The sequence below is a fragment of the Linepithema humile genome, chromosome 1, assembly GCF_040581485.1.
Source record: "Linepithema humile isolate Giens D197 chromosome 1, Lhum_UNIL_v1.0, whole genome shotgun sequence".
NCBI classification, from domain to species: domain Eukaryota; kingdom Metazoa; phylum Arthropoda; class Insecta; order Hymenoptera; family Formicidae; genus Linepithema; species Linepithema humile.
Window position 1 is genome coordinate 33,723,754 of NC_090128.1, and position 24,845 is coordinate 33,748,598.

At 31.8% G+C, this 24,845-nt stretch overlaps 3 protein-coding genes and 1 long non-coding RNA gene across 4 annotated transcripts; 2 read left to right on the top strand and 2 right to left on the bottom strand.

Annotated features, from left to right (window-relative positions):
- Window positions 1-85: 85 nt before the first annotated feature.
- Window positions 86-7,348, bottom strand: LOC105667877 (retinol dehydrogenase 11-like). Its single transcript, XM_067360995.1, has 6 exons — window positions 7,059-7,348; window positions 5,660-5,741; window positions 4,539-4,843; window positions 2,108-2,224; window positions 1,619-1,841; window positions 86-1,170 (listed from the first exon to the last, which is right to left on the bottom strand). Exons 1-6 carry the CDS (start codon window positions 7,168-7,170, stop codon window positions 1,023-1,025), a joined length of 987 nt encoding a protein of 328 aa, XP_067217096.1. The 5' UTR covers window positions 7,171-7,348; the 3' UTR covers window positions 86-1,022.
- Window positions 7,349-7,658: 310 nt separating this feature from the next.
- On the top strand, window positions 7,659-13,232 carry LOC105671250 (Cytochrome P450 302a1, mitochondrial). The gene is made up of 8 exons (XM_012365229.2): window positions 7,659-9,880; window positions 10,184-10,424; window positions 10,535-10,710; window positions 10,808-11,012; window positions 11,528-11,678; window positions 11,797-12,045; window positions 12,131-12,346; window positions 12,454-13,232. Exons 1-8 carry the CDS (start codon window positions 9,709-9,711, stop codon window positions 12,565-12,567), a joined length of 1,524 nt encoding a protein of 507 aa, XP_012220652.1. The 5' UTR covers window positions 7,659-9,708; the 3' UTR covers window positions 12,568-13,232.
- On the bottom strand, window positions 12,645-14,666 carry Rpt1 (26S proteasome regulatory subunit Rpt1). The gene is made up of 6 exons (XM_012365240.2): window positions 14,460-14,666; window positions 14,343-14,380; window positions 13,728-14,210; window positions 13,491-13,655; window positions 13,249-13,415; window positions 12,645-13,170 (listed from the first exon to the last, which is right to left on the bottom strand). Exons 1-6 carry the CDS (start codon window positions 14,530-14,532, stop codon window positions 12,792-12,794), a joined length of 1,305 nt encoding a protein of 434 aa, XP_012220663.1. The 5' UTR covers window positions 14,533-14,666; the 3' UTR covers window positions 12,645-12,791.
- Window positions 14,667-16,565: 1,899 nt separating this feature from the next.
- LOC137001884 (uncharacterized) lies at window positions 16,566-24,224 on the top strand. The gene is made up of 4 exons (XR_010891698.1): window positions 16,566-17,257; window positions 22,889-22,967; window positions 23,831-23,961; window positions 24,215-24,224. It is a non-coding gene; the product is annotated as an uncharacterized lncRNA (long non-coding RNA).
- The last annotated feature ends 621 nt before the right edge of the window (window positions 24,225-24,845 follow it).

A 24,845-nucleotide genomic window follows, 5' to 3' on the forward strand; every position in this document is an offset into this window, starting at 1 on the left:
AAGTTTCATTGTATATTTTTTTCAAAGAAATTCAAAGTACGTAAGAAAGATGCAAGGATTAGACTCGTAAAACTGCAAGCTGGAGTCATTTATTTCCTCTTTTTTATTTCCTCGATTCGCAACCTTCCACAAAACAATATAACACCATTTTATATATTTAAATTACTGTCAAAAATTTAAACCGATATCATGCACTAAACACCACGCACCTTTGACACGCATACTATAGTATGGATTAATTATTCGCGGCCCCGTTGCCACACAGTGTCGCCACATATCTTGGCTACCAACGTGAAGTTGACTCTAGCGGTCCATATTTTCATAGTCAAAGTGACAAATAATGTAGTTCCCAAAAATACTAATATGTAATAAATATAATAACCTTTTCACATTATAATTTTTTGGTAAACCTGATAATTTTTTGATAAACATATAATTTCTTAAATGATCTTTGAACATCTTAAAAAACACGCAAAAATGTCAAATAACACAAAATACTACTGTGACTGTACTCAAGATACGCTTATCGAATTAACTTCAATTTTTTGCATTTGCGACGACTAAAAATTAATTATTTTAAGTTTACGCTTACAAATTGTATTTTACGAGCAACGACCTATATAAACGTTTTTTTGAAAATACGTTTTTAAACAGTTATTTAATTAGAAATTATTGCGCACATATAAATTGTCACTTTTATCTTAGATGTTAGTAGATTATATATTAATGTTTATCTCTTATAGAAATCTCTGTTAGTCTCTTTGCCGACACCACTATGCAAATCTATTGTAGATCCACATCTGGAAATTTGAATAATATTAATTTATGCTATAAAACCGATATCATCTCAAATATGTAATATATTTGAATAATTTTTTATAGCATTATATATAATTTTAATAATTAAAATCGTATCTTTGTAATTTTAATGATATTTGTTTAAACCATCGATAATAGACATTATCATATTATTAATCATGAATTTGGATTGTTTTTCAGTATAAATTTCTACGAAAAACACATCATTCAATTTGACGCGAAACAGTTTTTAAAAATACAGCAAGATTTTCATCGGGTTCCAAATGCAAAAGCTGACAGGTTTTATCCCATAGTTCTTTAGCAATTTGCTCATCTTTTTTCTTCCACTGTGAAATCGCAACGCGGCATTCTCTGCAAAAAAATACAATACAATATAAAAATATTGTGCGAAAAAATATATTAAAATATAAATATTCGCTCAGACGTTAATAATATTATACAACTAAATTTCTGATAAACGACAACGTAAGATCATTTATTTTTTGATAAAAGTATATTATATGAAACATTTTAAAATATTATAGAGTTAAATTTTATTGCATTTATTGATGGACTTTATAGAATGTACAATAAATAAAACAAAGTATTTGCATATTTTTTTATAAATAATTTTACATAAAAAAGAATTATAAAATATATCCATTAAAATGCATCGTTTTTATTTAAACAAATTATCTCGTTAATGTTCTTTATGTCTCATATTAAGACAAAAATATAAGAAAATGTATGGCTATATATCCTTGTATAATATGCAAATACTTTTGTTATCCTGTTGCTTTCTTCTTAAACTTCATCTTACGTGTAATAGAAACCAGTTTCATCTGCTGTCTTCTCGTCCACTGCACAATACAATGTCGTTTGCGCACCTTCCTCAGGATTTTTTACGAATGGTCGCAGCCAGCGAAGCCAGTGAAAAACAACGCTTGCCCCGGGAAATACTGTTTTGTGAAAATGCCGACCTAACTCTGTGTGTATAATGCCGGGGTGCAAGGAATACACATTTATCCCGTTGATATTCGCCTCTGGAAAATAAATTTCTGTTTATAAAATAATTCTTACAACAATCTCTCTATAAAAAAATCTCTTATTTTTTTATAAATTAACAATGTAAAACAAAAATTTCCCTATTATATTGCATAATTTATATAATTATATAAAAAATTGTTCCTGAAAAAATATCTAAACTAGTGCAATCCTTACAATTCACACAATTTATAATTTTTAATGTGTCATCTAACAATCTAACATATAATATTTAATTTATTATCTAATAATTATTTTTACCTACCTTTTAATCGACGAGCGAGTTCTCTGGTGAACAATACATTCGCCAATTTACTTTGCGAGTAAGCTTTTAAAGGAGTGTATGTTTTCTCCAAATTTAGGTCTTCATGTATAACACCATCTGCAATAGAATAACAGTCATTAATATCAATTATTATAACTATTATTAGTTATAATAATTGATATAATAATTATTATTATAGTTATAAATTATAACTATTATTAAGTATAAAGTAATTTTTTATTAAAGAATAATTTGGAATCTTATCATTATAGATAAAAATTCCCGGATATAATAAGATATAAAATATAAAATAAAGATATATTTTTACAATAAGAGATAAAATTGTATAATTTTTGTAAAATGACATGATTTTATATATCTATTAGTACTGCAAATTTGCCGAGTTTCTTAGTAAACATGCAGTGTGTGTTGATACCATAGATATATTACATATAGATAGAGCCATTGAGTAAAAAGAAACAGGAGGGAGCATATACTAGCCAGGACTAGGTAAATCCGCGGACGGATGTACGTCATGGCAGCCATCTTGAGCGACCACTTTTTGAAAGTGAGAGGGAATGCACGAGCATAGCGGCAAGCGGCATACCGTACGCCGTACGCATTAATATGCAGTGTATAGTCTTTTATGCAACAGTGTATGGAAATAAACGATCAAAATGGTATACTGTAGAGCTTGTGGCATAACAGCAGCAGCTCGAAATCATGGAATAACGTTTCATCGGTTAGTATTATCAACAATAATGAGATTTTTATTTTGGAGATTATAATCATATGTATAGTATTGTGAAATTGTAGATTCACAATAATTACTAAATAATTTTCACTCACAAACAGGTTTCCGAAAAATCCGGATTAAAGAAATGCATGGATAAATTTTTGTAAGGACGAAGGATTTAATATAAATTTAGATTTTAGATTTTAACATTGCTCTTATGGAAATACTGCACGAGTGCAATCCCAATGAAAAACGCCATTAAAATTTGGTATTATTGTTGCATATTATAGTTATTTTCTTTTAATTGTACATTATTTCCTAATTAAACATAACAAGTCATTCAATATTGGCGCCCTTGAGCGGCCATCTTGAGCGACTACTTTATATAGTCACTTCCGTCCGCACTTTTACGACCAAACGCTCCCTCCTGTTTTTTTTTACTCAATGGATAGAGCTTTGGACCATTTTTGCTATAATGCAACACCTGCCAAGATAATGACGGTTTTTCCTCCTTCGCGCATGCGCATTCGTATAATTATCTCGGCAGATACAGCACTTTTACATAAAATTAGGTTATATCCTTGGCTGTCATGGATAAACACTTCTGTTTTTTGAAGATAAATGCGTGATTGCACATGCGCGAAGAAGGAAAAGATAATTTTATCTTGGCAGGCGTAAGATTCACAAAGCTCTATCTATATATAATATATCTATGGTTGATACTTTATATTAAAATCTAAATATGCCTTATTAGTAGATATATCGTATCCCCACAAAAAAGTGACACAAATCAAGAATATAAAATTCTTCAGGAAATAAGAAAGTTCTTTATAGAACTAGAAGTTCATTATATAATACAGCGCTCGGAATTAGTTGCACATTTCGGGCCGATTCCCGAGACGACGCCTCCTGTTCCCCCACTACCGCTCGACCGCTAGCGGTCGAGCCGCCGATAGCTCTGGCGCAGGAGCGTTTTATATAAGAAATAGGCTGGGTTGTTGAGGCACCTCTCAGAAAATAGTAATATTTTCTTTGCTACATAAATAATGTTTATTTTCATTAATAATTAAATATATATATATTATGTATTAATAAAAATAAACATTATTTATGTAGTGAAGAAAATGTTACAATTTCCCGAAAGATGCCTAAACAATCCAGCCTATTTCTAATATAAAACGCTCCTGAGCCAGAGCTATCGGCGGCTCGGCCGCCAGCGGCCGAGCGGTAGTGGGGGAACAGGAGGCGTTGTCTCGGAAATCGGCCCGAAATGTGCAACTAATTCCGAGCGCTGATATAATAGAACATTATTCGAATTGTTATAGCGACACTAGCGGACTCACGTGGGAAATATTTCAATTTAACTTGTTTTTCACATTGAGCTCTATTCACAGAAATCAACAGCTTTTCATTTTTCCTGATTGAAGACCGATGTATTTAGAATATAATTCGTACCTAATACAAAATTCAAAAAATTTTGACTTGTGTCACTTTTCTTGCGGAGATGCGATATTTAAAGTAATAAAATTAATTCTTAGATGCAATCCCAACGAGAAATGACTCATTGAATTGATGTCGAATCGACATCAATACGATGTAATATCGATGATTTCGACGTCAATTAGACATCGATTTGATGTCGATTGATAGGTCACTTCTCGCTGGGATTATGTTTACTGTCAAAAGTTTACATACAAGACTGAACACGCGATGACACATTCACTATCCTACAACCAGGAGCAGATGCCTGTATTTTTGGCAGTAGTAAGAGCGTTAAAAGAAAGTGGCCGATGTAGTTTGTTTGTAACTGTAAATCGAATCCATCTTCGGTTTTTTCCTGCGGACACATCATTATGCCAGCGTTATTTATCAGCAAATGAATGGCCGATTCCCATGTTAATAACTTTTCAGCGCATTCTTTAACGCTCTTTAATTTGCTTAAATCCAGCTGATAGATCACAAGCTCACCTGGCTTACCTTGAAACTGTTCCTTATCTGCTCTGAAAGTATGCGCTTTTTTTTATTACACAATACTTGCCACATTTTTCTACATGCAATAATTGTCTCAAAAGTTTATTGAATCAGAATTAAAAATATAGATTTCACGAATGTTTCTGTTACGAAATAAAGCCGACATAATCCACTTTGCATAAATCCACTAGTTGTAGACGATAGGTAACTTTGACCTATTTATAAACAAATACAATTATGACTTACTCAATTAGATTTAACTATCTACTTGAAATCAATGTAACTCTTTGCAAAGCTATCGAAGTTTTTACTAAAAAATTTTAATAACAACCCTTAAAAAAATTTACTTTAGACTGGCCTAAAGTTTATTAAAGTTTTGTTTAGTAACTTTAAAAATTTTTAAAGTTTTTTTTAAGTAACTATAAAAATTTTTAAATTTTGTTTAAGTTATTTCAGAGTTTCAAAAATATCTTTGAGTTTTTGCCTCTTTAGTTATTGAAAACATAAAGTTCATGAAAAGTATCTAAAATTAACTTAATAGTGGTAACTTTATGTGAAGTAACTTAATGATAGTGTTTAAAAACTTAAAGTTGGCGTAAAAGTAAGTAAAAATTTGTTTAAAGTAACTTCAATACCTCCAAGTTTCTTAAGTTTCGGTCCTTGAAATCATCTAAGACTTAAAGATGTAAATACTGCAATGCTCAGAGAATTGAATGCGGAACACAAATTACTCACATTGCTCATTTATTAATATTAAACAAATGTGTAATACAGAAGTAATAAACAAGGATAAAGAATTTGCAATTAACCTGCAAATTATTCAATCACAAACGAGTTATAAATACCTTGAAGGTGGATTATTTTTTATATCTTCAAGTGCATCATTTGCTCGTTGCACATCTCGGCAGGCCAAAATTACTCTTGCACCTGATTAAAAATATCGTTCACATTTTTAGTTTTATATTTCAATAAATGAATAAAATTACGTACACAATAATTATTTGTAATTTATAAACAGGGTTATGGAACTAATGATACAAGCGGAAAGGTGGTGATTCTACATGAAAAACTGAATCGATAATATAGAATAAAATTTTTTCATACAAAGTTTTGTTTTCGAGAAAAATGACTTTGAAAGTTTATCGAGTACACTTGATCAAGTCTTAACTCAACGGATTTCACTGTAGATTATCTTTATTCATGTTCGTAAAGACTAACCCAGGGAGAAATACAAGTCGAAGAAACGTCTAATAGACATCTAATAGACGTCTATAAATGTCTAATAGACATTTAATAGACGTTTCTTCGACCTGTATTTCTCTCTGGGAAATGGATCGATTATGATATCGGTCTTTACAATAATTAATAATTAACTGCGGCCAAAGTTTTGCCATTACATACATCTAATACACGAATCGTGTCCGTATACTCTCGATTGCTATAGACGATTGCTAGCTTGCATATAGACATATTGACAATATAATAGAAACTAAGAGCTCAATTCGATAAGCGTAAGAGAAGAGTACGAATGATACAAAAAAAAACATACATTGACGGTATTTACACACATCAAGTAGTATCATAATGTTTTTCAAAATATTAAAGAGTAAAGATAGTGAAATTCGTTGAGTTGAGACTTGATTAAGTAAGTACACGCCTACTCGATAAACTTTCAACCTCATTTTTCTTGGAAACAAAACCTCGTATGAAAAAATTTTATTCTATACTTTCGATTCAGTTTTTCATGTAGAATCACCACCTTCCCACTTGTACCACCAGTTACATGACACCCTGTATATTAATGTAATAATTTTATATTAATATTAATTAATATAAGAAATAGATTAGACGTCAAGTGCTAGCTACAATTAGCTAAAAATAAGATAAATTTATTTTTTTTTTAAATATTCTTTTTTTCCATGTTTAAAGTCTTAAAAATATTCTGCTAAAGTTTTACTATTGAAATTTGATAAATTGACAGTCACAAATTATTAAAGATCATCGTGTATACATAGAAAATAGAACACGCAGCAAGATAGACTCATAGCATAAATCACTCACGTTTTTTATTTTTTAAGAAAAGTCGCTTAAAATTCTATTCTTTTTTAGGGAAAAATCAAATAAAAATATCAAATTAAATCTAATTGTAAGAAATCAGTTCTAAGAAATTCAAGAAATAGGTTTAAGAATTTATTTATTCTTGTTGAAAAATTTAGAAATTGTAATATTACGTCGTAAAATTACCTCTTCTGTAAAGATCTCTGGCGGTTTCTTTCCCAATTCCTGTATTCGCTCCCGTTATAATAACAGTTTTGCCTACAAGACGCACTTTACTGGTACACCAACTGTTCCACATTTTCACGACGTCTTCTTCACACGGCTTCACTAAGAAGTATGTGAATAACTAAGGAACTACTTTCCAGTTACTCGTCAGCCTTACCAGTTACATTCGACTGCCAGTTACACTGCCTCGACTGCCACAGTGTATGCGTTCAAGGTCGCGTTGCAGTATTTTATTCACTTTGTGCAATCAAAATCTTTCATGAAGATTGTTAAAAATAAAAGAATAAATTAATTTTATACAAATTGTATGTACGGCAACACTTTGCAATACGTATTATCCGACACATATTCATGTATAAAGATCGATGGATCAAGCGATCTAATTGGAAGATGAAAAGCATTGGACTTTCGCCACGTCATTGAAACCGAAGCGAGCAGACGCGAGTTGAGAAAGAGAGAGACATGCGAGTACAAGAGGAATAGATAAATATTCGTTACGAATTGTTATTGTATGTGATTTCTTTTTGTTATGCTTAATCCGCAGTTTGATTTTTTTTCTTTTACAGTTGCGTAAGTGTCGGCTTTGTGCGCAGTTTTACTCTGTATAATAAATCAATTATTTTATTCCAGTTCAGTTAACGTATTAAATTTATTCACCATGTAAATTTTCATTCCAACAAAGGTAGTAAGAAAATTTTATATAATTTTTGACATAATCTATTAGCAAAAATTTATCACAAATATTTCGATTAATCGTAAATGGTTCTTTCTACATTTTTGTAAAAACTTATTGCTTATTTAACAACAAAATAAATTTATGATATTTAAACAAATTAATTTAAGCAATTTACTTTTTCTCAATAGTAAAATAATTTGAGAATTAGTTTGGTCTATTTTTTAATTTTACAGTCTAATTTTACTGTTTAATTTTACTTTTTAATTTAATACGTCAATTAAACTTGAACAAAACAGTTTTTTTATTGCAAAGCAAAAATCCACACAAGGCCGACACTTGCGCAATTACAAAAGAAAAAAATCAAACTGCGGATTAATGATAATAAAAAAAAATCACGCACAATTACAGTTACATAATTTAAATAGATATTAATAGTTTTCTGCAACTTCAGCAAAACTTTATCTCCATAAGATTATCACAATCAATAGATTAAATCTAAAACATCGCATTTACAATTTATTTAAATGATATGTAAATAATAAGATATTGTGGACAAATTGGGTTAAACGAATTCAGTTACAATATCGAGAACATAAATATAAAAAAAAATTTAGAATTTAACACAGCATATATTATGAGTAACAAATATAAAACCAGTAACAGTTATATTGCTGTTCTCGCGTAGAATTTTTATTAAAAACATCTTTTATCAAATATGTAAATGCAGGAGATTTCAAAATTTCCAGCCAAACTCTGAGATAGTATTTTAATGTAAGCGGTAATTTAAGTTAGAGATAATCTGAATTGTTGTTAACAAATGTACATTTACAATTAATATCATTGATAACATAAAGTAGAGTTCGGAATTATTAATAAATTATAAATATGTCCATTTTTACATAAATAAACTGTGTAAAATAGTAGAAGCGCAAGAAAGACTTTTCTTAAATAATCCCGTAGACCTAAAAATCCTCTCTATATTACTCCAGTACTATTGTGAATAAAAAAAAATATTTTATAAACGTGACGTATTATGTCAAACTATCGTCGAAACATGAATCGTGAAGGTTACATCAGCAGTCACGTTTATAAAATATTTTTTTTATTTATGTGAAAATGGACATATTTATAATTTATTAATAATTCCGAAATCTACTTTATGTTATCAATGATATTAATTGTAAATGTACATTTGTTAACAACAATTCAGATTACCTCTAACTTAAATTACCGCTTACATTAAAATACTATCTCAGAGTTTGGCTGGAAATTTTGAAATCTCCTGCATTTACATATTTGATAAAAGATGTTTTTAATAAAAATTCTACGCGAAAACAGCAATATAACTGTTACTGGTTTTATATTTATTACTCATAATATATGCTGTATTAAATTCTAAATTTTATTTTATACTTATGTTCTCGATATTGTAACTGAATTCGTTTAACCCACATAAATAAACTGTGTAAAATAGTAGAAGCGCAAGAAAGACTTTTCTTAAATAATCCCGTAGACCTAAAAATCCTCTCTATATTACTCCAGTACTATTGTGAATAAAAAAAAAAATTTTATAAACGTGACGTATTATGTCAAACTATCGTCGAAACATGAATCGTGAAGGTTGCATCAGCAGTCAATAATATTCGTCAGCTTACTGTTGAACTCATGTTTCTCTAAAGCAGTATTAAGGAACGGTTTTATCTTTCTGGGTATCAAATTTATGCCAACGATTCAGATCGAGAGACTAAGCGAAAGACGGTGAGGAGGAAAGAAGATAGAATTGTTGACCGGTCGAAACCTCAAAGTGGCCTCTGCTGAGTCTAAAACCTGTTTCTTCTGTGCGTTATTTTCAACTGTCTTTCCTAAAAGGTCTACGTCAACGATAAAATTTTCGTGTAGAAAATATATACATTTAAGAAATAAAATAGAGTAATAATGTACGCGCGAATAAAGATCGAAAAACGAAGAATAAAAAAATTATGTGTTCGATCGTGCTCGATTAATTTTAATCACATTAATACGAATGTGCCCAAATCTTTCAAGAATATTCCAGGGCCGAGATCATTGCCCATCATTGGCACGCTACATAAATATCTACCTTTCATAGGTAAGAATCAAATACTTTACAATTTTTAATCATAAAAATTTTCTTGCAGAATCGTTAAATACATACAATAGAAACTAAACTCGCGTGATCCCTGTTTTTTCTTTTGTTAAACTAAAAGTGGAAATCCTATTTTTTATACCTAAGATTTTGCTCTTTGCTTGTTTATACTCTGCATTTAATTTATCTCAGTTTTCATGAACTTTTATTAATTAATTTTATTTATTAATTTTAACAAAATTTAATTTAACATTTAATTAATTTAATTGACTAATATCACAATATTAATAATTTAATATGGTGTAGGTGAATACAGTTTTACCAAATTGCATATAAATGGTCTATTGAAACTAAAGCGTTATGGTCCTTTGGTGCGGGAGGAAATAGTACCTGGTGAATCGGTGGTGTGGGTTTTCCGACCGGAAGATATCGCGGAAATTTTTAAAGCCGAAGCAGGCTTACATCCTGAGAGGCGATCGCATTTGGCTTTATTTAAGTACAGAAAAGACAGAAGTGATGTTTATAATACCGGCGGGCTCTTACCAACGTAATTTCTTCATGTGATTCTTACGCAATTTTACATTGCATTATTTCGCCAAATCTTTTAGCCGAGTAAAATCGCTTCAAATTTCGAATAAAAATTTTCAATCTTTTTAGAAATGGTATCGACTGGTGGAGATTGCGCCGGGAATTTCAGAAGGTTCTTAGTAAACCGCGCAACGTCGTCGATTACCTGGAGGATACCGATCTCGTTGTTCAGGAGTTTATGCAACTCTGTTCCCGAGAAAAGACCGATGATTTTCTGCCGCTGTTCTCGCGTCTTTTTCTTGAATGTAAAATTCTTATGCCAAAACAAACTTATTATTTTTTACTTGTTATATATTATAAAATGTTAATTGATTCTTTATATCTTTCGATATGAATTTTCAGTAACATGTCTCGTTGCTTTCGACGTAAGAATGCGATGCCTGTCGGAAGAAGAAAAACATCCAAATTCCCGAAGTTCAAGACTTATCAAAGCTGCGTTTATAACAAACAGCGCGACTTTAAAACTAGACAATGGCCCGAGATTATGGCGATTTTTCGAAACACCATTGTACAGAAAATTGCGTAAATCGCAGAACTACATGGAAGAGTAAGTGTTTAGTTATAAATTATGTAAACATAGTATTGCTGTGATTAATTTTGAATTACTGTAAAGAAATATCAAATTATTCCGCAGACATCGCAAAAGTTTACATTAAGATATTTTATCGCGTTTTTAATAACTGAAACAAATAACTAAGATACAAAGTATTAGTATCATCAGTATTTAGAGTAGGTACTACAGTAAATATTATAAATTAATTTATAACTTTTATGCGTCTAAAAATAAAATGCATAAAAAACAAATATATTTAAAAACATTATTTTAAAGAAAAAAAGAAGACGCAAGTAAAATTGCAACATGAGTTACATAATATATATGAAACTAATCAATGTAAAACGTATCAATATTTTATTTTATCGTGTTTTAACATATATTTTATCAAAAGTTAGCTTTTATCAAAAGTTAAAAAATAAAAAAGAATAGTAAAAAGTGATAAAGAATATAGATAATTTTAAGTTATCTTGTTTACGAATTTGGTAATTTTCTGTGAAATATCTCAGAGTAGCGCTGGAGATGATTACTCAAAGAAATCGTAATGCTTTGATATGTCGGAAAGAATCTCTTCTCGAGGAATATTTCAAAAACGAGTCTTTAGATGTCAAAGATATTGTGGGCATGGCGTGCGATATGTTGCTCGCTGGCATAGATACTGTGAGTTTAGAAAAGTAAACTTTATATGACTCACATATGATTTAATTCGGTTTATCTGTAATCAAATGTAATTAAACTCTTCTAGTGAAAAAAAAACATAAATTTTATATTATTTTAGACGACATACACCACATCATTCGCTTTATATCATCTTGGAAGAAACACAAATGTTCAAGAAAAATTAAGGGCGGAGGCTATGGCTTTGTTAAAAGATCATACTTCTCCAATAACAGCGGAAATCCTGAGAAACGCCACATACACAAAGGCTGTAATAAAGGAAACTTTCCGCATGAATCCCATCTCCGTAGGGATAGGTCGCATTCTGCAGAACGACGTAATTCTCAGCGGATATCTCGTTCCCCGAAAAGTAATATACTGCTTGCAAATCAATTTCTTATTCCAAAGATGTAAAAAATTTTTTTTTGAGAAAATCTCTCACTGAAATGTTTCAGACAGTGGTCGTTACACAAAATCAAGTGATTTGCCGACTACCTGAATATTTTGAAGAACCAAATTTGTTTATACCGGAAAGATGGCTGCGCGATAAGTCGGACAGACTTCAAGAAAAGTCTATAAATCCATATATCGTGTTGCCATTTGGACATGGTCCGCGATCGTGCATCGCGAGACGATTCGCGGAACAAAGCTTACAAGTTGTCTTGCTTCGAGTATGTATTTCAAAAATTCATACGTTAAAACTGATATTGGTAAAAACTTGTAAAGATACATCGATATGATGCAATCACATAATAACTTTTCAACATATTTTTTACAGATATGCCGAAGTCTACAGTTCACATGGTGCGGAGAGACCCTTGATTCAATTTCGTTACTAATTAACAAACCTGACGCGCCCATTAAACTAAAGTTTGAAAACCTACAAGAGTAGAAATTGGAATTGAAACAATATTCTCTCGAAGAATTTTGACATGAGGAAAGAAACTTTTATTATTCAATTCAAATTGATGAAGTTGCCTATTCATTTATTAAATGTGTAGAATAGAAATAATTATAAGACTTATGTTGCGTTAATTATAATTTTAGAATCATGATACAAGTCACAATTACAGCTTGTTGAATACAAACCGAACGTGTTATTATTCGCGAATTATTCTAATTGTAGGTCATGTACTTGGGTGTCGCAGAAAATTTGGCGTATGACTTGATAACCTTGTTGACTGCCTCGAGGAAGTCTTTTTCCGTGGCAACCTTGCGTCGCGCGCGAATCGCGAACATGCCAGCTTCAGTGCAGACAGAACGAATTTCAGCACCTGTACTGTTGGGACACAAACGAGCGAGCAGCTCAAATCTGATGTCCCTCTCGACGCTCATCGAGCGCGCATGGATCTTGAAGATATGTGTACGACCCTCAAGATCCGGTAACCCAAATTCAACCTTCCTGTCCAAGCGACCTGGTCGCATCAACGCGGGATCTAAGGTGTCTGGCCTGTTTGTCGCCATCAACACCTTTATGTTGCCTCGAGGGTCAAATCTGAAACAATGAAAAAATTTACTTGCGGATAAATCATAAAATAAATAGAAAACAGATTTTTATGACGGGATAACTTACCCATCTAATTGGTTTATAAGTTCCAACATAGTACGTTGCACTTCGTTATCACCACCGGCACCATCGTCAAAACGAGCACCACCAATTGCATCAATTTCGTCAAAGAAAATTAAGCAGGCCTTCTTACTTCGTGCCATCTCAAATAGCTCTCTTACCATTCTGGCACCCTAGGAAAAAAAATCACACTGGCATACATTGTACAAAATTTCATGCATTAACCTTGCACGTAATGCTTAACTTACCTCGCCAACATATTTCTGTACTAATTCAGAACCAATTACACGAATAAAACAGGCATCTGTTCTGTTAGCCACAGCTCTAGCGCACAAAGTTTTTCCTGTACCTGGTGGTCCAAATAGCAAAACACCTTTGGGTGGCTCAATACCCAGATTAACAAATTTTTCTGGCTGCAAATAATTCTTATTATGTTTCTGTAGTATTTAAAAAAAATCTTGTAAAGAGCATAATTATATACTGACGTGTAACAATGGTGTTTCAACAACTTCTCTCAATTTCTCGATTTGCTCCTTGCAACCACCAACATCACTGTAAGTGACATCTGGTTTTTCTTCCACTTGCATCATTGTAACAGTAGGATCAATTTTGGATGGCAATGGAATATGAATTTGATACTTATTACGATCTACTCCCACTCTCATGCCTTCCTCTATATCAGTCGGCGCCACTGAATCAGCTAAATCGACCACAAATTTAGCAAATTGCTTCACGTTTATTATGTACTTTGGATCGTCTGAATCTGCATTTATGATTTTGGTGCAACGTGCTACTTGCAGGGGTTGTTCATTCTGTAATGTTTGTTTATCTGCTGCAAGATCCCAAAGCGCCGGTGGTGCCAAACCAGTATCCGATTCTTTGATACCGGTTAATTCATTCACACGCTTGATAATTGTTTGAATATCTTCCTCGACAGCCTTAATACTTTTTGTATACTGTCCTTGGCCCTAATTAAACAAAATAAAAGTGATATCATTAGCAAACATGCAATATTTATACTGTAACTATGTATTTATTTCTGAAATATTTAATCATATGTTATTTCTTTTTCTTTTTCAATTAAATAGTATTTAACTCACGTAAGTCTTCAACAAAGCAATATCGCCTTCATCCAGTGCTAAAAATAGAGAAAATAATTTTTAGAAAATGAATAGACGATGACATGTCAAAGTGATGGGATAAGTCGTGAAATTTACATTTTATTTCCTTTTCTTCTTTCTCCTCCTCGTTCTTCACTTTCCGCATATCTTCTCCTAAGTGATCTGGCATTTTCGTGCTTATTAAATAATTTAACTTATTTATATCACACTTTTGACGTTACTATTCACAAAGAGCCGACTCTGAGAGGTTATATTCCCACCAGATTACAAGCAAAATCGACAGTAGAAGACCCGTAAACCGAAGCGACCTTTATCGGATGAAGAGCAATACTATAATGAACAATTTTATTTTCTTTATAGACAGATGATATATACATCCGAGATATCGATAAAAGGTAAGCAAATAACTTAAAAAGGAAGAACACCATTTTTGCAACACAGTCAAATATCGTGTCGCGATTATTTAAATAAACATTGCGTAATATTCATAAGAATGTATATAAATGATTGTTACAAAGTGAGCGAGCACATTATATTGTCACGTTAGAAATCTGTTTTTATAGAAAAATTGCTTCTCATTTGCTTCATTTATTCCCATTGTTAAATTTTTAATTTTTTAAGTTTCTAAATTATTCTATAAAAGCCGGAGAAAGTAATTTTTAATTTCCATTTGTTACCGGCTGGAAAATAGTAAGTAGAGCCATCTAGCGAAATAATAGCAAGCCTAAGTGATGACATCGTACGCATCAAGTAATCAACATTTACTAATTTGAACTCGTTGAATCGTGTAATAACACGAGGTGCAATGCTGCAGGAGTAACAAATTTTGAAAATGTGCCGTTTGAGAAAAAATTTTTTTATTATCTACTGGATAGATATAATAAATTGAAAACTAAATACGCATTTCAGAAAATGACTATAAATGTGATGCAAAATTTAGAGCTGAGCAACATTTTCAACAATTGTAATGGACAACTTAATGAACAACCAGAAGTACGACGTAATCAAAACAATCATAGAATTATATTTGAAAGTAAAATTATATTACTTTGGAAAAGAGTTTACGCGGAAACTCGTACTTAACATATGTCAGAAAAAATATGACTAAAACATTATTTTATACAGGGTGTCCCAGACTTATCGTATCACCCGTTAATGGCAGATTTCTGAGGTCATTTGGAGACGAAAATCTTAATATCAAAATGTCGAGGCTACTATAATATTTGAATGGGAAAGGCTTAAAGTTTACCAATCAGCTTGTCAGAATTTCGCGCGTTCAGGGACATCGCATCTCGAAAGGACCCTTGCACAACACTTTATGTAGCAAATCATACTTCGTACCGATAGTATTGATTTTCTCTCATGACATGAGAAACGTCATTTGTCAATGGCACGACTGCTTTGACAGTTCGACGCGCATCGTGTTTTAATACAATTTAGAAATTATTATCGTTAGTAAATTCGTCAGTATTGCGAACAATGTAAATAAAGTGAATAAAGTGAATAAAAGCTGAGTGAAGTAAATAAAACGTATTAAATAAAGTGTTGTGGGGTCCTTTCGAGATGCGATGTCCCTGAGCGCGCGAAATTCTGACAAGCTGATTGGTAAACTTTAAGCCTTTTCCATTCAAATACTATAGTAGCCTCGACATTTTGGTATTAAGATTTTCGTCTCCAAATAACCTCAGGAATCTGCCATTAACGGATGATACGGTAAGTCTGGGACACCCTGTATTTAAAGAACAATAAAAATATATATACATATATATTTTTTTATTTCTATTTTCTTTCTTTTTATTATAAAATTTGTTATCTTGTTTGAATTAATTTTAAATCAATTTGAATTTTTCTTGCTTTAGAGAACGTGGCAGCGCTGAAATCTTGGATTGCAACATTTACATTGTTTCAATGGGAAAAGTGGAAGTAGTTAGCAGTCCAGAAATATAAAGTCAAAAAGTAGGCGCCCACTGTGGCGAAGCGAAGAGAAGAGAATTTTGTCCACAGGGAAACTTTACATGTAATCAAATGGAAGTCCGCCCATTGAGGCGAAGCAAAGCGAGCGAAGCAAAGAATCGTCGCGAGAGAAATCTAGCCAGCAGCCAGGTGAAATTCGTCTGGACGCTTCTCTTCGCCTTGCCCCAATGGGCGGTAGGTAGACGAAGCGAAGAGTCAAAATATTCGACCTTTATAATCCTTCGGACCAGTGTTCCGATTAGGGACCGGTTGCTTAGCGTATATGTGGCTTTGCGCTTGCGCGGCGATGGAAATGCAGTGCCGACACACGTCGTGTGCAGGACTTTACGCGGGACTTTTGACAGGATGAGGTTAGGAAAATAGAAATAAGGTAAGGTTTTTTTATTTATTATAATTAAAATTTATAAAATAATTAAATTATATATATATAATGTATTTTTGTACATATATATATATATATATATATATATGTATATATATTTTATTTTTTAATACATTAAAAAAATTTTTATTACTTTAAATGAAGCTGGGTAACGGTCTCTTTTTATATGTACGAGACACTTCATTGACACCGTATGGCCGCACATGCGCAAACAAACCGGTCCCTAATCGGAACACTGCTTCGGACACTTTCGGCTATTATCACATTAGCATTTTCTTGCGAGATAATTATGATGACAGAAGTCAGATATAAGAAGCTGCGCTTCTCTTCGCTGCACTATTCTTCGTGTGTATTCTCAGTGTGCAGACACCTCTAAAACGACGCTTCTCGTCGCTCCGCCTCCGTGAGCGTCTATTTAAAGGCAACCAACGTGTGTCCATTTCTTATTGTGTCTGATTGGCACTGTGTCCGATCAGGTCTATGTCAGGAAATATCCTCGTATCCGATTGGCAGTGTGCGCTCCCTTCAACTACATTTAGTAAGTACTACGTACTTGTAAAATTTCATTAAAATCGAGCGTGGATCAGATACTAAAGGCTTAATAATTAAGATTCTATCTATTTTATTATTCTATTATAAATTATAAAATTTTAATTTTAATCAACAATTCAAAATGCAATTTATTCTTCGAGAGCAGAACTCGCTAACATCTTTCAATCAATTTTTATAGTAGATTCATTATCTTCATCTAACCTCTTATTTCCTGCATATTTTTCATGACATATGATGATTTATACAGGATGAGATACATAAAATAAACCACTTAAATCCCTTTTTTTGTTCTTTTTAAGATAGAAGAAAATGTTTTAGGCAAAAGTTTTTTTATTTTAAAAAATACATTATGTGGCGTTATTTTTTTGATTGTTGTCCTTTAATGTTCATCTTCCATTAATTAGGGACTAAAATATATTAATGTATATTAAGAAAAACTGTCATTTTGTGCTAAAAACTGAAGTGTTTATAAATTGCCTTAGACATCTTATTAGATAGCCCCTTGGATTGTGCGCATTACGAGCACTAATATATTTACTTATTTTACTACGCTGCATCGATAATTTATTATTCATGAAGTACATCTGCTAGTATCTGTATCAAGTGTTCATTTTGCAATAAATAATAAGCAACTAAGAAAATATCTTTTTATTCAAAGATACAGAATTTAGCTAATTATTCCTCTTAAGGGGGCATTGTCGTTTCAAGGACTAGAAAAAAGGCTAATGAATTTTTTTTCTCGAAAATTATACGGACGATTTATCTCAAACTTCATACACATAATAATACATATTTTATTTATAACCAGTAATTTTTTTAAGTCAAAATAATAAAAATTGTAATAGTTATAAAAATATTCGCGCGACGTCTCCGAGCGCGCATCGTCTTACGGCTCCCATAAAATCTGGATACCCAATGATCTGAAATAAAAAAACAAACAAGATTATTAATCTACAGATGTTCGGTTATTGTTGAACTAGAATTATAAAAAACAAATTATTTTTTCAATAATTTTAAGGCATGTAAGAATTGCATTTACAAAATTGCCTAAAAAATCGACAGTTTAACGTTAGAAATAAAATGAAAAAATTAATATATTTTAATTTCGCTAATTCCAACGATAGAGAGATATATTTTGAATATGTAGCTACATGCTGAAGTCGATCGGTTTATTAGTTTGTCTAAAATGTCGTTTCGAGAAAAATGCGTTTAAAGTTTCGAGCACAATCCCATACAGCACAAAACATCCTCAGGATATCCTCAGGACATCGAGGATATTTTGGTGTCCCAAGGATGTTCTGAGGACATCGAGATCTCCCCAAGATGTCCTAAGGATATGTAGAATATTTTGTGCTGTATGGGATTTAATTAAATATTTTTAGTATCTTACTTACGTAAGATTCAACCTAATTAGCGATTCCAAGCCTATATATTATGCAATGGAATGCCTTCTGCAACCTCGAAAAAAAATCGTTTTCTGTTTCTTTTTTTTCTTTAGCAGATATTCGAGTCGTCTGGAAGCCTTCGATTCGCGTGGAATTTCTGTTATTTATTTCGAAACTCTTCGTATCGGTTACATTACAGTTCTACAACGATGCTCATAATATACATATGATAATTCAAGGAATTGTTGAACATTCTTCATTAAATAAACAAACAAATAAATAAAAATTAAATAACCAAAAATATAACTGTTTCTAGAATCTTAAAGCCACAGTGAAGATACTTCGGTGCCAAGCGCCAAATTGTAGCGTTCAAGCTCTCGTTGTTATTCTGCGATTCACCTTCTACGCATCGTTGTAGAAGATCATCTTTTGATAGAACTGCATAAATTGGTTTTAAAAATGCAATAAGTCCTGCAGAAAGTGGCGGGTTGTGAACAAATGTATCTGACAAGCCTGTACCCTCTGTGCGTTGATATTTGCACCAACTTTCGGCGCTGGCAGGGAATAATTCATGCTGCGAATTTTCATCAGTTGAACATAAATACTTAAATGTAGCATTCATGGCATTTTTCAAACTCGGTTTCAGCCTCGATAATGTTCTTGTTACCATAAAATTTTCTCTTCCGCTGGCGATCTGCACGTACACGATTATATTCTGTACCTTTTCGATCCATCTTTACGTATCTTTGGAAGGCCCGATGAGCGCTCAGATATTGACCTGCGCGCCGCTTCGAATAATAAGCTGTAACTTCCGTAATTTTTCGAATTTTTTAATGAAAATTGAAATTCTTTAAAGTATGTACTTTCATAAAATGCAAAAAAATTGATTTTTTGACCCGAGAACGATAATGCCCCCTTAAAAAAAAAGACATATAAAGTCGATACTCGTATTCATTGTTGCTTTTTTTACGCAATGCTAATTGATTATCTCGATGCGCGTTATTACAACGTCAAGTGTAACACTGTAAAAAATTGCCTAAAAATTCAGACACATTTTTGTCTAAATTTTCAGATCTGGGTGCCTGAAAGTAATTTCAGACAATCTGTCTTAATTATCAGAGTAGTTTCTCTGAAAGGTCAGAATAGTGGCGCGTCTGTCCGAAAAATTTAGAATTGGTGTCCAAAAAATTAGACAACATATTTGAAAGCAGCATCTGTCTAAAATTTCAGACATGCTGTGGTTTTATAACCCGATGCGTGGATGTTCGCGCAGTAGCGAAGACGCAGTAGCAGTGTAACAAATGCAGTTGAAGCAGTCTCAACTGACGTCGCGTCGTGGAATCCATTACGGAATATTAGTTGGGCTGATAGCAGAGAACGAGATGTAAATCGTAGTCGTGGACGTATGATAAGGCGGAGAAAAACGTAAGTCGTGAAAAGTTATTGTGTAGATACGTTTCGCGACTTACGTTTTTCTCTGCCTTACCATACGTCCACGACTACGACTTACATCTCGTTCTCTGTCATCAGTCTTACATCCGAAAAGTTTTATGATCACGTGGTGTTTGTGTTTTTTAATAAAATATATGTATACCAGTGAAAAACAAGTTTGGATAAGTGTGGTTTTTTTAAAATACTAACAATATATTTTGGTTTAAAGTATACTCAATGATGCGATGTTTCCTACCGGGCTCCCGACTCCCAAGCGCCACGCAAGCGAAAACATGTACGCGCTTCTCGCTTGCGTGGCGCTTGGGAGTCGGGAGCCCGGTAGGAAACATCGCATCATTGAGTATACTTTAAACCAAAATATATTGTTAGTATTTTAAAAAAACCACATCTAAATTCTGATAAAAGTGTTTGAATATTCAGGCATTGAGATCAGAAATATTCAGACAACTGTAGCTAGAAATTTAGACAACTGTAGCTAGAAATTCAGACAACTGTAGCTAGAAATTCAGACAATATTCTGTCCGAAAATTCAGACAATGTGACTGTAAGAAAACTTCAAACACTTTTGTCTGAATTGTCAGTCAGTAATTTTTTACAGTGAATATCATTATGACAAATGACATTATAATGGCATTTGTCGGAATGGAGAAAACGAAATAAAAATCATGATAAATTAATAATATGTGCAATCGAACAGTGCTATCAAGCGGTTGTCATTGCAATTGTTGCATACTTTGACAGTTTATATTTTGAAAAAGTTAGTTAGCAGGGATATTTTTTTATTTTTATGTTTTATAGAAAATATTAATCTTTGTAATCCTTCGGTTACTTTTCGGTTATTATCGAGTATTTTTAACAATAAACTCTACTGTTTTGCTGCGCTTCTCTTCGCCGCGTTTCAGTGTGCGGACACTGAGACACCTCACCTCCAGACACCTCTGAAACGACGCTTCTCTTCGATTTGTTCGCTTCTCTTTGTTTCGCTTTAGTGGGCGCCTATCTTAAAAGTGTCTTCTTAGATATAGTTATAATATACATATATTTCTTTGTAATTAAGAGAATAAATAGCGCGTGTAGTGCGCGCTTGTGTGTGTCTAGTTAGCAATAAAAGAAAAATTCATGTACGGCAACAGAATAAACTTGATCAACATTGAAAGACAACTAAACATGAATCGTTAACGTAGCAATATTGTTGATCTGCTTGGCAAATAGTGTCATGTTGATGTAAGTTATAAGCAATTTGTGTATTTGTATGCCATACGATCAAGTCTTCACATTGCTCCCCACCGTGATTTTCGTATCTGCATTCTAAATGTAATTTTATGCTGTAAGATCACAGATTAAGTTGTGGTACGTTTTGCGTAATGCTAATGCAATAATCGGTCTGTTTTTATCGAAAAATATGTATGCTGTTACATAATGGAATATTAGAAAAAAATTTTTTGAAACATTTATTTGACGTTTTCCAATCGTCAGTAACTCGATAATTTGAAAGATTTGAAGCTTAAAAATGTTTCGTTTTGAAAGTTGATTCGATTTCTTGTTACAAAATTACAGCCGTTTAAAAATTGCCTTTTGTTCAACCAAAGTCAAATAATCTCTTAATATTTTTAAAGAGTATAACAAAGAATAGACTTAAAGAAATATAATATTTTGTAAAAATTCAAATACGCGATTATAAAGTTTATAAAATATCATACAACTTTTATTGGAAACATATTTTTATATCTCTCAAAGTTTTGATGACATTCTCTCAAAATCAAATATACTACTTTAGCTTGTAGGGGTTGTTTCAATCCCTAAACGTGCGAGAACGTAGATAAAAAATTATATATAAGTCTCTTATTTTGAGTTACTCTACATATTCAAAGCCCGTAAAAATCGAAGACGGACATTTGCGTCATTTTCCTTGTAAGTGTACATGTTTTAGCGATTTAATGTTGACATTATAGAATTAAAGAGAATTGTTGCATTCTGTAATTGCAACGTTTCAAAAAATGTTTTAAATAGTTATAGAAGACTATCCATCTGTAAAATTATATTAACATATTCAGGACCAGTCATTTGATTCGTATGTTTACTAGGCATACGCTATATGCGCGCTATTTATAGTATTAATTACAAAAATACATATTATAACGCTGAGAAGACACTTTGAATATTTTCTATAAAACATAAAAGTACTAAAAAAATACCTGTACTAATTTTCCGTTAGAATATGCAACTTTTGCAATAATACCGCTCGATAACACAAAGTAACGCACAGTCCGCATCGAAATAACCAATCAAAATCGCGAAAAAGATACTACAAGATAAATGCAAATATCAATTTTATATGACCTTTTCAACATAGGATTTATATGCAATCCTTTTTAAGCGTTTGTATAAAAAACGTGAAGATTAATCCGTCATCCTGCCGTCAAAATATCTGCAATGTGACTATATCTTTTTCCTTTTTTATTCAATTGCTTTTCTACACAAGAAAAATACACAATAAAAATGATTCATTAAGTGGAACATTATATTATAACCTTATATGAGTGAAACATTAAGTATCATCAGCACGGATGCGCAACAAGAATCTATATTACATTTATATCTAATCTGAAACAGTTAGTCGCCGACATCTTAACAAAGCAGATCGAAACAAGAATAAATATATTATAACAGAATAGTGTAAATTACAATTAAGTAAATAAAACAAATTTTTTTATCTATAAATATGTTCAAAGTACTATAGCCATTAAAAATAATTCTTATTAAAAAAATTATTTTTTCAGGCAAATATGAAGCTATATGATGGCATATTTCTTTTAGCAGAAGTATTCGTGCTTTTTTTCAAAGTTCTCCATTGCATCTGTAAGAGTGTATATAAATTATTTGCTCCAGTAAAGAAAAAAGTGTGGCTGGTGATGTTCTAATATATACAAAATTTACAACATACAATGTATAGCTATAGAGAAAATTAGTCATCAATAGATATTGCAATAGGTAACAGATGCGGGTCACGGTATAGGAAAGCAAGTGGTTACGCTTTTTTAGGAGCCACAGTAGTATGTTGGGACATCAATGAAGATATTAACCAACAAACAAAAAATAAGATCAAAAAAATGGGAAAAGACCATAAATGTGAATGTTATCGCGCATTATTGGGTAGACATTTATGGTTCGCGTAATTTCATCGTCGCTATGATTTAGAAGTGTTTTAACAATTCCTACGCCAGCATTATTAATGAAAATAGTAATGTCGCCCACTTCTGTTCTTACTTTTTCGGCTACCTTGAAGACTTCTTCCCTGTTTGTTACATCGCATCTGTAAAATGCGACCATATTTTAATCAGTATGGAATATTTAGCTTATAATGCACAAACAAATTATCTAAATATTTTTTATATCATCAGATATTCGTAAGAAACAGAGATTATTAGCTAACCGATACGCATGTACAAAGTCTTTTCCCATTTTTTTAATCTCGTTCTTTGTCTGTTGGTTGGTTTCTTCATTAATGTCCCAACATACTACTGTGGCTCCTAACAAAGCGGAACCAATTGCTAATTCCTTTCCTATACCGTGACCTGTTCCTGTTATCTATTGCAATATCTATTGATGACTAATTTTCTCTATAGCTATACATTGTATGTTGTAAATTTTGTATATATTAGAACATCACCAGCCACACTTTTTTTTTTATTAGAGCAAATAATTCATATACACTCTTACAGATGTAATAGAGAACTTTTAAAAAAAACATGCAACCACGCAACCATGGTCATGTTGCGTTATAATCAATATTAGGCATTGCAACGATAATGTATTTCGACAGTTTATTCTCCTACAAAATTCGCAGTCAGAGGTAATTTAACTCATATTAAGATATTACAACCTTTCGTATAGTAATTTAATATATATTTAGAATAATTTATGTCTAATTATCCCAGCAAACACTAATCAACAGTAACATAACATTGATGTTATAATTTCTCATTCAACACTGTTACTGTTATGCATCGTGCGTTTGTTGGGATATCTTTAAGTACTTAGTACAAGCTATAATTAAAATGTTGCTTATGTTGATAATATTTTAACTTGTGATATGCATATTTCAGCATTTATGGAGGCTGTTAATGAAGAATTGCGTTCATCTAGTAAGGGAAAATCTTTGATTAAATTCACTACCGTTTTCCCAACTGTATTTAATGAAATGCTTAAAAAGCCAATAATGAGGTAAGTATTTAAGAATATGTCGTTATAATAAATATTTTACGATGGCCAGAACAATATTATAAATTTTTTTTTTAATTTAATTATATTTTTGTCAATATAGATTTCCCAGTTTAATAAGTCCACTATATCCAAAAGAAGCTGCTTCACTAATAATTGATGCGCAAAGAAAAAATTACAGAGAAAAGGGTATACCTTCTCATGTGCTACCATTATTATTGTTATTTAGATAAATAACATAAATAACAATTCAATCAATATATATTAATAATAATCATAATATTTGAAAATAAAATATTGCGAAATATAATAAAGCATAAACAGTTGCAACTAATACATAATGTGAAATTATAATTTTTATATTTACATTCTCTATATATAAAAAAAATATTATTTTTGTTGTAGAAATTTTCCGAACAAAGCACAAGAATGCATAAAAGATTTCGTTAATCTTAGTGCCGAACCAGATAATTAAAAAAACAATGTCATGCAATTGCAAATACATTAAAAATATGA

What these genes read in the sequence shown, in the direction of transcription:
- Rpt1 (XM_012365240.2), bottom strand. Translation starts at nt 14,532, where the DNA reads ATGCCAGATCACTTAGGAGAAGATATGCGGAAAGTGAAGAACGAGGAG. An exon ending in TACAGAAATATGTTGGCGAG is followed by an intron (nt 13,416 to 13,490) that starts GTAAGTTAAGCA and finishes TTTTTTTCCTAG; the next exon opens with GGTGCCAGAATGGTAAGAGA. An exon ending in CTTATAAACCAATTAGATGG is followed by an intron (nt 13,171 to 13,248) that starts GTAAGTTATCCC and finishes TCATTGTTTCAG; the next exon opens with ATTTGACCCTCGAGGCAACA.
- LOC105667877 (XM_067360995.1), bottom strand. Translation starts at nt 7,170, where the DNA reads ATGTGGAACAGTTGGTGTACCAGTAAAGTGCGTCTTGTAGGCAAAACT. An exon ending in CAGAGATCTTTACAGAAGAG is followed by an intron (nt 5,742 to 7,058) that starts GTAATTTTACGA and finishes ATTTTTAATCAG; the next exon opens with GTGCAAGAGTAATTTTGGCC. An exon ending in ACTCGCTCGTCGATTAAAAG is followed by an intron (nt 1,842 to 2,107) that starts GTAGGTAAAAAT and finishes TTTATTTTCCAG; the next exon opens with AGGCGAATATCAACGGGATA.
- LOC105671250 (XM_012365229.2), top strand. Translation starts at nt 9,709, where the DNA reads ATGTACGCGCGAATAAAGATCGAAAAACGAAGAATAAAAAAATTATGT. An exon ending in TAAATATCTACCTTTCATAG is followed by an intron (nt 9,881 to 10,183) that starts GTAAGAATCAAA and finishes AATATGGTGTAG; the next exon opens with GTGAATACAGTTTTACCAAA. An exon ending in TCGCAGAACTACATGGAAGA is followed by an intron (nt 11,013 to 11,527) that starts GTAAGTGTTTAG and finishes GAAATATCTCAG; the next exon opens with AGTAGCGCTGGAGATGATTA.